Genomic DNA, 15,868 nt, shown 5'->3' on the forward strand with positions numbered 1-15,868 from the left:
GCTCTTACAAGCAGTAAATTTTACCGGTAGCTTTATCAATGTTTCATGAAAAATGCTAGTAATGCAAATGCTTTTGAGTAGTCTACTATGGAATACCCCAGAAGACAACTGAATTTTTTTTTGTTAAGGCCCACATACATGTACATGCAAACAAGCAAGTGACAAGTAACAAGTGAGAAAGCTTGTATACCATGTCATAGGAAATAGTTACATATCACCCTGCACAAGCAATGTGGAATACAGCCGAATATGTGCAGTTATTGACTGATTGGTTAAATCTTTTTATGACTTGGTATAAAGGGCTTCACATTACTGAACATGTGACATTGTTTGCACAAGGAGCCAGAGCCGGCCAAATTTTTGCGCGGCCCATCAAAGAAATTTGAACGCAAGGTTAAATTCCTAGAATACTTTTTCTCACAGTCTAGCAATGAAGGTGTGAAAAAGCAACGTGATCCCAAACCACATGTCAATAATAATAACACCGTAACTGTTCATTAAAGTTGTTAAGATCGAGATCACGTAGTGCAGTATGACACAGGAATAAAAATAGTAACAGTAGAACCGAAAGAGTTAATTAATCCTCCATGTGAATCGTTCCATGTCTGTTTATATTATGTTCTTGTCATCATGTCACACACCAGGCAGTTACTTTAATGTTTAACTCCTCATTTCACAACAAAAGTAAATGCGATATTGCCAGGCTTGCAGATTTGTTTAATCTAACAGCAGTACCGCTAAAAGAGAGGGCCTATTTTTGTCACAATGAGGAGATATGAGCTTCCACGTTTACTGGCTTGACGGCACAGGATGAAATTGCTTCAGTTGGGCAGTGTGCTGGCAGTCGTTGGGGAACGACAAGCACTGATCAGATCGAGAAGTCTTCTTAAATGCAAAGAGGGTGAGTGGTCGCGTAGAAGAGAATTTCAACTTATATGGTGGCCCAATGTCTATTCGCAAGCAAAATACTGGACATTTGCGACAGAGATTCTTTCTCGGACACACTGCACTCTTAAATTAACTCATTCATGAGGATTTGGCGTTGTAACTTTTAGGTCTAGTGAAGAACTTATAAAAAAGGGCACTCGAATTCTCCTTCCCTCTTTCTCCTCTGATGAAAAGACAATAAAACATGTGCAATATATAGGATATGCACTTTAAACAATAAAAATTGTCAATGTCAAGTGTTTGTCTCTCTGTAAAGAATTCTCTATAGGGTAGACATTGAAAGCTATTTTGTTCAGAAAATTTGTTTCATTCATAAAAGGAGTAATTTTCAATAATGTACACGTACAAACATTACCGTGACTTTCTTTAACTGATCTTGTGTTGCCTGAAAATAAACCTATAATGGTATGATATGAAACACCAAAAGCACCCATTGAATGACAGTCAGTATACATGTAGATACATGTAGTTATAAACTGCATGACAACGACAGTGTCAGCAATTATTATTCGGTGCCCTTGAATTAAATTTGATTTTTGTCAGCCTTTTAAGGTGATCAGTTGTTTCTTTGTTGTACTTACATCCAGTGTAAGAAATATGGGAAACATAAAAATCCCAGTGAGTTAATAGATTGTATACCTCAGGTATAAATTATGCTACCCAAGAGGTTACAAAGTGAAATGGTGAAAGAGTGAGTTATGGATTGTATACCTCAGGTATACGCTACCCAAGAGGTTACAAAGTGAAATGGTGACACAGTGAGTTATGGATTGTATACCTCAGGTATATGCTACCCAAGAGGTTACAAAGTGAAATGATGACACAGTGAGTTAATAGATTGTATACCTCAGGTATATGCTACCCAAGAGGTTACAAAGTGAAATGGTGACACAGTGAGTTATGGATTGTATACCTCAGGTATATGCTACCCAAGAGGTTACAAAGTGAAATGGTGACACAGTGAGTTATGGATTGTATACCTCAGGTATATGCTACCCAAGAGGTTACAGAGTGAAATGGTGACACAGTGAGTTATGGATTGTATACCTCAGGTATATGCTACCCAAGAGGTTACAAAGTGAAATGATGACACAGTGAGTTAATAGATTGTATACCTCAGGTACATGTATATGCTACCCAAGAGGTTACAAAGTGAAATGGTGACACAGTGAGTTATGGATTGTATACCTCAGGTATATGCTACCCAAGAGGTTACAAAGGGAAATGGTGACACAGTGAGTTAATAGATTGTAGACCTCAGGTATATGCTACCCAAGAGGTTACAAAGTGAAATGGTGACACAGTGAGTTATGGGATTGTATACCTCAGGTATATGCTACCCAAGAGGTTACAGAGTGAAATGGTGACACAGTGAGTTATGGATTGTATACCTCAGGTATATGCTACCCAAGAGGTTACAAAGTGAACTGGTGAAACAGTGAGTTAATAGATTGTATATCTCAGGTACAGTATGCTACCCAAGAGGTAACAAAGTAAAATGGTGTGACAGTGAGTTAAGGATTGTATACCTCAGGTATATGCTACACAATTAATTATTAATAGCATAGCTGTAAATTTAATTTTGTATACTCTTTCGAATCAACTTTTAGGCCATGCTTTAACTTGCTTTTTCTGTGCAAATACTGTTGCAGCACATCTGGAACAATAACCTAGCGATCAAGTCCACAGAACCGCCTTTTCTTGGACAATCAAAGAAATTAGATAATTTATATTTTGGTCAAATTGATGGAAATAAGATTTGTCATCAAGATACTTTATTTGGGTGGGATTGACGGAGGTATTGAGAATTAATGGGAGACCAAAGCGAGATAATCTCCCAGGTGGTTTCTTCTGAAGTGTAACTGACCTTTCAGTGAAACCTAATGTCAAAGGAGTAATCTTATTAAGCGCCCAGTCCAAAATTTAGCTTGCTCTGGCTCCTCTTGCATGAGAAACCAGTGAAGGTACATGTAGTTATACAGGTGACAAGGGAGTAACTACAGAATAACCGGCCACTATTGTGCTCTTGTTGTGGCATCGTTTGAAGAACAAGGCATCTGCAAGTGGCGAATAAGGGGCTGGGTATACAGAGATCCATATATTACATGTAATTCCCTATTCGTTATTATTGTTATTGCCTTAAAGGGCCTTAATACAATATAAAGTGAAATTACTAAGGGAGTAGGTCTGCAAAAGTAATGACTGTGCTGAGGCCCTCCTTGGCGTTTTGGGAAACGAGGGAAGATGGCTATTTTGAACTGGGGAACAGAGGAAAAATGACAAAATGTCTTAGGAACAAGGCGACATAAACAATTTTAGGGAGCAAAAAGCTGGGCACAAGTTTGAAAGTAAATTGGGCGGGGAACAAGGGAACAAAACTTTAAAATTTTAAGCCATTTAAACTTAAATCAGGTTTGTAAGTAAGATGACGACTTACCGAAAACTCCTCCGGCAGTCTTTTGCTTTTCGGATCTTTTGAATCTTCCCGCCCATTCACTAAATGTAGCTGTTCGGCCAGGCCACCCTTTGTTCCAAACGTTCGTAGAACTCCCTTTACGTTTTGAAGAAGGTCTCTCTTTTTGCCATGAAGTCTTCACCGATTAACCCTTTCGGAGTGTCTGAGGTTGAATCATGTCACTGGCGTGTATCTTTCTGGCGAATGCTGATTATCTGACCTGAATTGTCGTTGCCCTTTCTTCCGGATTCCGTCGATGTTTACTGGGTTTATTTGGTGGAATGCGTGCCATTTCACCCGCAAAAAATGTTAAGGAATCGCAAAGATCCAATTTTGGTCGTCCAACAAGGGAAAAAGAAAGGAAGAGCACATGCATTGATCGCCCGCGCGAAAAACAAACCGATAATTCAAACCGATCTCGTTCCCAGAGTCTTTGCGGCGGGGCAATTCATAATGGCGGACAAAGTTGGTGCATCATGTAATTATTGTGAAATGTCCACAATCCTTCTCTTCGTGCCAACATCCAATCACAACCCGTTGTGAGCCCAGTGCGATCCCTGGGGCGCTTTCATTTTGGGTGGAAAAACCGGGGAGAATTTTCTGCTTTGAAGATGCAGAGCAAATTTCCTCAATCAAAATATGGAACGGGGGAAAGTGTGTTCCTTTTGAGATTTCCTTTTCTGTTTTTCTCAAGAGACTGGATACTAATCACTTAAATAACAAATATGGCTGCCGGATTTTCGATCATTATTTCATAAGAAGTAATTCTCACCTGCAGCTACGGGCTATGAAAGCACCCACGTTAATTGACTGAAACCCGCACGATTAATTTGGGCAGCTAAACACCAATGCTATTTTTTTTATTTTTTCAAGGAGCATAGTAAAGTCTGCTTACTAGCCTACATTACTTTCTCAATCTCATTCTGTGCTGGAACTCCTATATCACAAAGGCCTTGATTTACATGTTATTTGCATGATTCATCCCAGCAATTTACACGAAATTTACGCAAAAAAACTATTTTATGGCCAGGTTGTGTCAATTTACATAGATTTTATGGCCTTTGCAATTGTTGTAAACAACTAAAACGGTCTAATCTTGTGAGGCCCTAGGTACCCGTTTATATGGAGTAAAATTGTCCCGGGAAGAAGGGTCACTCGCTTACCGGAGTTACCCTGGACCAGCCAACTTTTCCTACATTTCCCTATAAAAAGCGGTTTAAGTAAACTGTTTACATAAGGAAAAAAAATGGCTCGGCTAGAAGGGAAACCCACCTAGCCGGGTCACCCTTTGTCAACGGTAGGGTCGCCCTCCTGGCCAGGCCAACTTTATTCCATGTTAACACTTTGGCTCGCTCAGTGGAGTCAACTTGGTCGAGGCAAGATGATGAGAGAATGCACGAGTACTATCTTCCCAGTCTCCTGATGATCGAAACTGAGCCGGGCAGCTCTTGACTAAGGGGAAAAGGTTAGTTCTTTTCTCACATAAACGCTAGCTATAGACCCGGCTGGGAGGGTGACCATCTTCCGAGGACAACTTTTCTCCATATCAACAAGGCCTAAGACTTGATCCAAGTCCAACTATTAAAACACATACCGATAGGCATTTTAGAGGTTGCAACCGGCGAACTTTTGATAAACCGAACTCAGTGCAACATGCAGGGCTAATTCAACAGTTTCCCACATAATTTAATTAGGTAATAAATATTCGACACTCAAAATCATCGTGAACAGGGCATACAGATCCAAAACCATTTGGTAACTTAGACAAGACACGCATGATGATAGAGCGCAATTTACAGAGATTTTATGAGACATGACCAACCGGCGTAAAATCTTTGTAAATTTTCGATTTATAGACATTTTTGCAAGATTTTATAAAGTCTGTAAATTTCAAGTATTTCCTCTTGTTGTAGCTCCAATAATTTATAAACATTTTACAGACATTTTATAGAGCTTTACTCAACAAAACTCTGTAAAATATCTGTAAAATAAATTTACAAAGATTTTATATTTATAGGGTTAAGTGTTAAAGTCTGTAAATTTATTATTTACAGACATTTTATGAAGTCTGTAAATGGTCCAAATTTTCCAGTGACGCTTGGGAAAGTGATTTTTACCACTAAATAATACACAAGACAACAAAATATTCAGGACACTGGTATAAATCGTTGGGAAGTTATGGGGATCGGAGCGTTTTTTTACAAATATATAATTGTAAAAAAGGTCCATTTTTACAAAATATATATTTGTGAAAAAAAAAAAAAAAAGCACGTTTTTATTTTTATGTTTTTGGCACCCGTAGTGTTATTTAATAGTTAATAAGTTAGTGATCGTGTACATTTAAACTTTGTATTAACCGTCACTTCTGAAGATGTATGCAGAAGCACCCAAAACGTCAAGTAAAAGATAATTTCAAATCATGCGTTCAAATTTGGCGTTTTCCACCGCTGTTTTTGTATTATGTGTGATAAAATTGGTATATCTTGCCCCAAGACCCGGAGTGGAAGATAGATTCTAAAATTTGTTGAGAATCTAATGGCTTGTTTGATAGAGCTGACTCCAAAAGCCTTCATACAATGCCACTGAATCGTATGACGTGGTGCTTAACAGTCGCGGACTTCTCGGAAACCGACTTCCGATCTAAAGATAACGTTTGTTACATTCACATATCCCAGTAGAGGCCATTACACTCCCTCTTTCTCCCTCATTCTACAATTTGTTGTCTCCCTCATTTCTAGAATTTGCTGCGAATCAAATGGCTTGTTTGATAGAGCTGACTCCAAACGCCTTCATACAATGCCACTGAATCGTATGACTTCGAGCTTAACAGTCGCGGATTTCTCAGAAACCGACTTCCGATCTAAAGATAACGTTTGTGACATTCACATATCCCAGTCGAGGCCGTTACACTCCCTCTTTCTCCCTCATTCTGTCTTGGGTAAATGCTTAACCTTGACGAGACATTTCGTGCTGGATATCAAAATTGGACGTGTATAGATCTAATTATCTGGAATTCTATACATAATTGAGGTAACGCAAAGGGAATGGGCAAAAATTCAAATTTGTCCGAATTCTTCCCAGTTCCACCTAAGATTACCTCACGATCACCGGATGAAGTCAAGGTGTATGAAGGGGGATCGCTGCACTTAAAGTGTGATGCAGAGGGAACGCCTAATCCCATCATAGTTTGGAGGAAGGACGGAGATGTCCTGGAGAACACGACTGTTGTTAAAGAGCACTTCATACTAGAGAACGCCACAAAAGCCGATGCCGGTGCTTATGTATGTGTGGCCTCTAACTCTGTTGGGTCCGACAGCTACATGGTCGTAGTCAGTATAATGCTCACCGGAGGTAAGAGTTTCTGATTTTTTTTTCCACATGGATAAAAGAAACATATATGGATTTCAATGATTGTGCTTACAGCTTCATGTTACGTCCATCATTTTGTCTAGCACTTTTTTTTTGCCAGACTGAGGATGAAACCTTACAAACTCAAGAGTTCCCGGACGAAGAAAACATTGAGAAAAATCCCTCGTGGATTTTCTAAACCCCCACTAGGTCCTCGACTTTTATCTTTAAGGCAGTTCAGGCCTTTTAATCGACTTTTTCTAAAGAGTACTGTACGCGATAGAAAAAAAAAAAGAAGTAAAGACAAGCGAACTTTCCATCCAAAGCAAATGCTTATACACTCCAAAGGACCTATGTGCGGCGCGTGAACGAAGAAACAAGGTAGTTTTTTTTTTCCCCCCTAAAGAATAATCAGAAGATCATATGTCAGTCCGTCCGACCTGTGAATGTGAACGGGGTTTATTTCAGTTGAAGTACGGTACTTTGTGCCCTTAGAAATAAGGTATCCTTAGTCTAGTTTTATTCCTCTCGAAAGCGTTTTTGAGATAATAAAAACACTATAATGCGTCAGGTAAGTCTCAAGTGGACCTGGGTTTCTGTGTCACTTATGTCCTACTTGGATACCGGTAAAAACTTGAATAATATCCCATATTTGTTTTAAAATGTGGGGGCATTTGATTAATTTGATCTCAATTCATTCGTTAGTAAATTGAAGTTTTCTAAAGAAGTGTTTTTTCTTGTTGATGTCTATCCTTTGCGCTCTTTTAAAGGTTGCAAAAGTTATAAACTGTAACTTATTCAATATTGTTCTAAAGGACCTGGACTTGGACCTAAAGCTACTCCGACCAAGGAAGGACTTACGGGAGGTGAAATTGCTGGAATTGTTCTTGGAATTGTGGCAGTTATTGTTATAGCTATCATCGTCATATATTGCTGGAAAAGAAAAGTTCGGTATTACAAACAACAAATTGCAATTGCAAAGCAAGGTGGGTGAACTTCTTATGTATTCCTTACTTGTTAATATTCAGTAACTTGAATTTAGTTGGCTAAGAACTCACAACTATTCTGGGAAGCAATATAACACAATCTTCAGATAAGTTTGTTTAGTGACAAACAATATATGAAAAAAAAAACATTTCTGAAATGTGTTATTCGATACTTAAATAAGAATGTGGTGCACAGCAACTAGACAGAGCGAAGAAAATATGTGTGGCGGCAGAAAAATGCTAAAGTAAACTACAACATCACGTGGAAGATTTTGGGATGGGCGCGCGCGTTTTTAACAGCACCAAAAAGATGCAGCTTATGTACACTCGAGAAACACTACATAATTTTGCCACCCGGACCTCGCCACGCTCAACAAACGGTCAAGTAAACTACAAGTTCATTGTAGTTTATTTGTCTTTTTCTTCCATATATACTACGCTCTACTTCTATGTATTGAGCACTGTTTTATATATATATATATAATAACTAATGAAGATTTCTTAAGGCAAATTGATTATACTCAAACGTCAAACGTTTCGCCGGTTAGGGCTTCATCAGTGACTGATAAGTTATTTTACAAGACAGAATATATAACAAGCAAAGAACAATGCTCTTTGATAAGGTTCACTAAGCCTGCTAGTGTATGGATGGTCAGGACACGTCCAATACAACCATTCTTGATGGTTTCAGTGTTTTTATGTGTGTACAGAAGAATTTTCAGCGGTGAATGTAACAATTTAGTGTTATATTCACCGCGCTACCCGGTGAATATAACATTTTAGAGAGAGAGAGAGAGAGAGAGAGAGAGAGAGAGAGAGAGAGAGAGAGAGAGAGAGAGAGAGAGAGAGAGAGAGAGAGAGAGAGAGAGAGAGAGAGAGAGAGAGAGAGAGTGTGTGTATTGAGAGAGAGTGAGTTAGAGAGTTAGGGGAGAGCGTGTGTATCGCTTACAATGCCTGAATGATCTGCTAAAATTAATCTCTCTATGTCCATTTTTCAGCTGTCATTGATACTTTTGCAGTAGAGTAAGTGTTTTGCAATGGTTTTGCGATTTTCTTGTTCCTATATTCTTACAATGTGACTTGTTTGTCCATGGGTACATCATAATTGGGAGGAATAAACAACAAGTGATCGTTTCTCAGACCTTTTGCCCGTTTCTCCAAAGTCCCGAAGCTTTTCGAGTGTCAGAAAGGAGAGGTTTTGGATGATCTATTTTTACAATGATTTTGCAAACATACCAAAAGATCAGCTTTTAAGACAAGCGGATGGCAAGTTCCCAAATTGAGAACTATTTCAGAGCAAAGAAAGTCTAGATGAAGCACTTGTCTTAAAACTTTTAGGTGAATTGCTTGGTGTCATGTATACCGAAAACAAGATTTTAAACCCCACCTAACTTAAACGGGTTTGTCTTTTCTCCGGTGAGGACCAATCTTCGACCATTTCTTGAAACTGTAATTTCCTCTTTGCCCTCCACTCCTTTATCCCATGAGTCCTGTCGTCCATGTTTTCCCCTCGAGTGGGTTTCTTTCTTGAGAACCGCCCCTTTTCGTCACGCAATGATGGTTGTTTTTCCGGTGTCAGTGGCGCCAGCTGTTTCCGGTGTTTCATCGCCCAAGGAACTCAAAGCAAAGCCTCCGACTTTAGCGGGAAGCAGAGACGAAGCTAAATTCAATACTTTATTCTCTTCGGAACACCACTCTCCGAAATTACAACGACGCACGTGTTTATTGAAAGTCGAGGAGCAATAGAGACGCCCCCCTCTAAGCATGCAAGTGTCACGGACAGAAATGTAACGCAACAATGTTCGAGGCACTACAGTACCCCCCTACCAGTCTGTGAGATAATCAGCCAAGCCTGCGAATGACGCGACCTGTCTTGGTCGTGATCAGGGAACGAGCCGAAGCTTCATCTGGAGCAGCCAACTCAGAGGAACAAGCAGGGTCCCGAGTGAGGAGTGGTGGAGAATGGGAGGTGGAACTTGATGGTAGAGGACTGGGAGCCCCTGGTGAGTCACTGATCAGGGTATCATGATCTCGAGTTAGTTTAGCAGGCTTTAGACGATCGACTGTGACTTCCTTGAGTCTGCCATTGATGTCCAAAGTAAAATGCTTTTCCCGGCGGCGAACTACGCGGAAGGGGCCATCATAAGGGCAAGTAAGCGGAGGCCTATGACCATCGTGCCAGCCATAGACGTGGGTAGCAGAAGGAAGGTCACGGGGAAGGTACACATCGCAGTTGCCATGCCAACTCGTAGGTATGAACTGCTGGCACTGCATGGAACACCGCAGTGGTGAAACGAACGAGGAGGTGTCCTCTGCAGTAGGTGGGGCAAAAAAATCTCCTGGCAGACGGAGTGTCGTCCCATAGACCAACTCAGCTGATGTGCAGGACAGCCCTTCCTTGAGGCTTGCTCGGATTCCGAGGAGAATAATGGGGAGGTCATCCACCCAGTGATTACCTGCCAACCGTGCTTTCAGTCCACCTTTCAAGTGCCTATGAAACCTTTCCACGAGACCATTTGACTGTGCGAAGACGCGTAGTACACAGGAGGGTCATAAGTGAATTCCAAATATCGGAGTCAAATTGCGGTCCCCTGTAAGAGGTGATCGTTCTTGGCACTCCAAAGCGCGAGACCCATCCGGACAGGAGAGCTGAAGCGCAGGACTCAGCCGTGGCATCAGGCATTGGAATGGCCTCCGGCCAGCGGGTATATCGATCAATGCAGGTGAACAGGTAAGTGTTTCCTTTAGAAGGAGGTAAGGGACCAACAATATCGACATGAATGCTGTTGAAGCGAGAGTCAGGCGCCTGAAGGGTTCGCAGTGGGGCTTTGGTATGTCGGTGGACTTTCGACTGCTGACAGTCATGACAAGTTCGGGTCCAGGTGGCAATATCGCGTTTCATGTTTGGCCAGACATACCGTTCAGAGACCAGGCGACGAGAGGCTTTAATACCTGGGTGTGACAAGGAGTGCAGGTTGTCAAATACGGCACGGAGCATTGTTGAAGGTACCAGGGGACGGGGCCGACCTAGGGAGACGTCGCAGAGAAGAGTCTTGTTGGAATGTGGAATAGGTAGCTGTTTCAGCTGCAAGGAAGTGGAAGAAGTGAAGAGGCTCTTAAGGTCTTCATCTTGGCTTTTTACAACAGCAAGGGCTTCGAGATCAACTGGTGATTGCTCTAATACAAAAACGTTTCGGGATAGTGCATCAGCGACAGGATTAGCAAGGCCGTCTATGTGGCGGATGTCGTTTGTAAACTCCGAGATGAAAGCTAGGTGTCGGGCCTACCGTGGTGATCGCCGTTCAGTGGTGCCTTGAAGCGCGAAGGCGAGGGGTTTGTGATCTGTGTTAATATGAAATGCTCAGCCTTCGACAAAGTATTGGATATGACGGACTGCGAGGTAAGCGGCGAAAAGTTCACGATCAAAGGCACTGTAGTTAAGTTCTGCAGGGGACAACTTCTTTGAAAAGAAGGAGATAGGCTTCCATTGACCTTCAATGAACGGCTCAAGTACGGCACCTACAGCCACGTTAGATGCATCCGTAGTGATGCACGTTGCTGCGTTGGGGTGAGGGTGTACCAGCATCACAGCTTCTGGCAACGTACGTTTAGCTGCATCAAAGACTTCTTGACAAGAAGGAGTCCAAGTGAAAACGTCGGCTGCTAGGGCCTGATGTAGAGGCTGTAAGATCGCCGCACACCTGGGAACAAAGCGGTGGTAGTAGTTGATAAGGCCCACAAACTGGTGCAGTGCTTTCTTGTCCTGGGGAACAGGGAAGGTGCGAACTGCCTCCACACGAGTCAGATGGGGTCGGTAGCCATAAGCGTTAATGGTATGGGTCAAGAAATTGACCTCGGACTTTCCAAATTTAAATTTTGCGGGGTTGATGACTAGCCCATGGCTTGATAAACGTTCAAACAGGGTTCGAAGATGCTGAAGGTGTTCGGTAAGAGAGGAGCTAGCAATCAGAATGTCATCCAGATAGACAAAAACAAAGTCGAGATCGCGACAAACGTCATCAATAGAACGCTGAAACGTTTGAGCTGCATTCCTTGGGCCAAAGGGCATGCGGCAGAATTCGTATAGACCAAATGGGGTGGTAATGGTCGTCTTCGCGATGTCATCTGCACTAACAGGGATCTGGTGATAGGCTCCCACCAAATCGATCTTGGAGAAGATGGTTGTGCCAGCTAAGTTAGAGGCATAATCCCGGATGTGTGGAATAGGGTAGCGATCCGGTGTGGTAATATTATTCAAGCGGCGGTAGTCTCCGCAGGGGCGCCATTCACCGTTGCCCTTGGGAACCATGTGAGGCGGAGAAGCCCATGTGCTAGAGGAAGGACGTATGATGCCCATGTTAAGAAGTTTTTTAAACTCTGCTTTGGCGGCGACCAGTTTCTCGGGCGAGAGGCGGTGTGGTCGTGCAAAGACAGGGCGCCCCTCGGTGACAATGTGATGAGCGACACCATGTTTAACTGAGGTATCGCTGGTGCAAGGGGTTTTATAACGACGGGAAGTCATCCAGAAGTCGTTTGAAAGAATCACTAGAGGACGGTGATGTAGCGACAGAATTGATGCGTGAGGTGGGGCCCGGCGAAGATTCAGCCTCAACTCGTGTTCCATTCCGAGTATTAAGTAATCGCCTTTGCTCCAGGTCCACCAACAATTTGTGCTGTAACAGAAAGTAGGCGCCAACGATAGGTTGATTAACATCAGCGACGACAAATTGCCAAGTAAGAGGGCGTGGGAGCCCGAAATCGAGAGTAAACTGTCGAAAACCGTAATTATTAATAGTAGAATTATTCGCAGCACGCAAGGTGACGTCGCTTTTGTGAAAGCGGTCCGCTCGTCCGGCGGGAAATACACTTATTTCCGCACCAGTGGCAATTAAGAAATGCAGTTTGGAGTTCTTATCAAAAACGCGGAGGAGTTGAGAGCTGCCAGTCGTGTGGGCTGCGTTCACCGACTGGCGGTCGAATTTCCCGGTTTCGTGCGAAACTCACAAGGTTCGCGGCACTTCTTCGCATTAAAACCGAAGCGCTCGTGGTACCAACAAACGCCAGACGGGGAGGGAGACGGTCGTTGCTCGTACTTTGATCGGGATTGCGACTGCAGCATTTTGCTGATCTTCAGTAGTTCGGACTGTATGGCTGTAATTTCCGGGCCACTTTCTTTCTGAACCTGATAAACCGGTGGTTGGGGACCTTGAACCTAAGCCATGTCATCCGCCATCTCGGCGAGCTGAACGAGAGTAGCATCTTTGTGGGTTGCAAGAGCTGTTCGAATGGTGATGGGTAATTTTTGCAGAAAAAGTTCGCGAAAAATATCATCTCTGTCGGCATCGAGACATCATCGCCGCGAAGTTTCAACATATGCCGTAAGAGCTGTGATGGTTTGCGGTCACCGAGGTCGTCGACATGAAGGAGCTGCTGCAGTCGTTGACGTTTTGAAGGGCAAACACGCTTCGTTAATTCAGCTTTAAGGATTTTATAAGGTTGTTCCGGCGGCCGCAAAATTATGTCACGTACCTCTGAGGCGTATCGGGCTGGTAGAACGCGAACGACATGGCCAAATTTCGTCTTCTCTTGCGTGACATTTTGAGCTGTGAACAACGCTTCAGCTTGAGCAAACCAAAGTTCGGCGTCGGACGGCCAGGGATCCGGTAGTTTGAGAGAAACAGCGTAAGCCGTGGCAGTCGGTGGACTAGCTTCATAGGTAGGTCATGGTCACGTCGGGGTCACCAATTTAGCGGGAAGCAGAGACGAAGCTAAATTCAATACCCCCCCCCCCCCCCCCATCCTCTAAGCATGCAAGTGTCACGGACAGAAATGTAACGCAACAATGTTCGAGGCACTACACGACCATAAAAAGTACACCGTGACCATTCTGCGACTTCCTTCGCCTACGATCACGACAGGCTTCTCTCTCTGTTGACTTGATAAGTACTGCGAATTGGCTCCTCAGTTTAACCATGCCAGGAGAAGACGAAAGAAGTGTATTTTTAAGCACATTTTTAGGCGTTTTTTGATAAACACTTGTTCGGGACAAAAAGGACAGTGGTAAGTGGTACGCGATTCGCGATAAAAGTCTTGCTGCCATATTTATTTTTGTTTTTACTTTTCCTTTAAATACTCGCGCTATTCGTACCTATTCCTGCGCGCCAAAAAAACTATATAGAGCCACCTTAATACAAGTGTTTTTAAATAGGAATTTACCCTGCCATATTAGAATACGTTAGAGCATAGGCAGCCCAAACTCGCGTCACTACAGACAGCCGTTGAGAATTTAAACGAGTTATAAGACTTTGTATGGGAAATAAAATACAGTCGATTATGAAGCCTACAAAATGGTCAGTTTAACGTTCATTCAATAAAATGAATCAAAATGACTCACCTCTGGTGTATTCCTTTGCCTTTTGGAGTTTATTTCACAGTTTCGGAAAGTCCGTGTTTTCAATGTTCTAAGACGAAGTATTTGGCTAAAGACAAACTTTGTAACACCGTTGCAATAGAACAGCCAGAACCTTTTTTTCACAAAACAAACAAAACAAAAAAAATGTTTAACTAAATCGAAAAAAACATGAAAAATTGAAGAGATTCTGGCACTTATCAGAACAATTCAAGCCACCGTCTAATTTACACCTGAAAAATTCAGGCGCATTTAACGGCATTCCAATCCATGACCTCCGCGATGTCAGTGCAATGCTCTACCAACTGAACTATGAAGCTACAAAGTTGGGAGTAGGTCAATTTGTTAGGCTCATGTGTTCCTAAGAAAGTTGGTAGAGCATTTCACCGGCATCTCAAAGGTCATGGGTTGGAATCTTGTTGATCGAAGCCCCCTGAATTTCTCATGTGTCCACATGATAAAATTGCTTAAATTGTCCTGATAAGTGCGAGGATCACTTCAAGTTTTTGTCCATCACCCGCACTTCAAATACACATTTCTTTCCTTCAGAAGTAAAAATTGTAAAAAGTGCATGTTGAGGTTTCAAATTGTTCTTGAAAGTTTGTTAAAACTTGTTTCTTGATTATAGTTGGAATACAAGACAGTGGAAAATAAATGTTAGTTTTTTTTTGAAAAATGAACCAATAAAAAGAACAAGAAGACTCCAATGTCAGTCTAACCTTTCAGCCACAAATGACGTCGGAATAACGTTTTGAATATCATGTTCCCGCAGCATTCTAGTCTCAGCAATCTTTACATTTAATAACTCCGAATTATTTTTCATAGAGAAATTGTCTATCAACATGAAGTTGTGAATTGATATAACAGCTCTTAGTTCTCTACTCTCTGCCCCGAGAGGTTTTTCACCGGGTACCTTGGATTTCCCCTCTCTAATAAACCAATGTCTGATTTAATTCTAAGTACAGTAGTGTTCGAAATTAGTGCCCCAGCACTAGAAGACTTGACACTCAAATAAAGTTAACTTTCATTTCACGAGTCGAACGTTTATTCACCCCGAGTATTAACGTGTACCTAAACTCAAATATTTTTCGTCTACAACCCTAATCTCCTCACCTAGTGCAAACATGTTTTACCATTCTTTCCTCAAAGTTATGTGTTTATTTTTATTTATTTTTATTTTTTATTTAATCTGCTGGGTAACAATTGCAAAGTTATCAAAAGTAGCAGCAATTTGGATCCACGATAGTGATTTGAGAAGCGAGGGTATAGTCTCGATTTTACATCACAAACTTCTTTGAAATGCAAAATTTCGTTGAAAGCACTTATGCAAACTAGTTTGTGACGTAACTGCGAAAATTGACCCATGCCTCTCTCATCACCGTCGTGGGTCCAAATTACTGCTAGTTCTGCACAGTTTACGTGTCTTGCGTCGCACAGACAAAGCGAATTTCTGTGGAACTATGGTGACATATGTTTGCATTGGATGGGGAGATTTAAATTAGGAAAGAAATATAGTTGAGTTTAGCTCAAGTTTAACATTTTGAAACTTACCCAAGTCAATATGCAATAATCAATTCCCCTGGGACACTAGTTACTGGCTTGCCAGTATTGTGTGTGGGTTTAACACACATCGAAGGAATCGAACGCCTTGAATGCATCACAGTGTTTGCTGAATTCACACCTCACTTGTCTGGCAATTTACATTTATTTTGTACTCAACTC

At 42.0% G+C, this 15,868-nt stretch overlaps 1 protein-coding gene and 1 long non-coding RNA gene across 2 annotated transcripts in view; one reads left to right on the forward strand and one right to left on the reverse strand.

Moving 5' to 3' along the window:
• Positions 1-3,811, reverse strand: part of LOC138028855 (uncharacterized) — a 10,600-nt gene extending 6,789 nt beyond the window's left edge. Inside the window, exon 1 of the long non-coding RNA XR_011127744.1 lies at positions 3,386-3,811. This is a non-coding gene — a long non-coding RNA (uncharacterized lncRNA). The remainder of the gene's footprint in view (positions 1-3,385) is intronic.
• The window catches only part of LOC138028850 (uncharacterized), a 50,157-nt gene that overhangs the window by 15,903 nt on the left and 18,386 nt on the right, over positions 1-15,868 (forward strand). The window contains exons 6-7 of the mRNA XM_068876469.1: positions 6,485-6,754; positions 7,567-7,737. Coding sequence (XP_068732570.1) covers positions 6,485-6,754; positions 7,567-7,737 — 441 coding nt within the window. The remainder of the gene's footprint in view (positions 1-6,484; positions 6,755-7,566; positions 7,738-15,868) is intronic.

Source organism: Montipora capricornis, chromosome 13, assembly GCF_036669925.1.
Source record: "Montipora capricornis isolate CH-2021 chromosome 13, ASM3666992v2, whole genome shotgun sequence".
NCBI classification, from domain to species: domain Eukaryota; kingdom Metazoa; phylum Cnidaria; class Anthozoa; order Scleractinia; family Acroporidae; genus Montipora; species Montipora capricornis.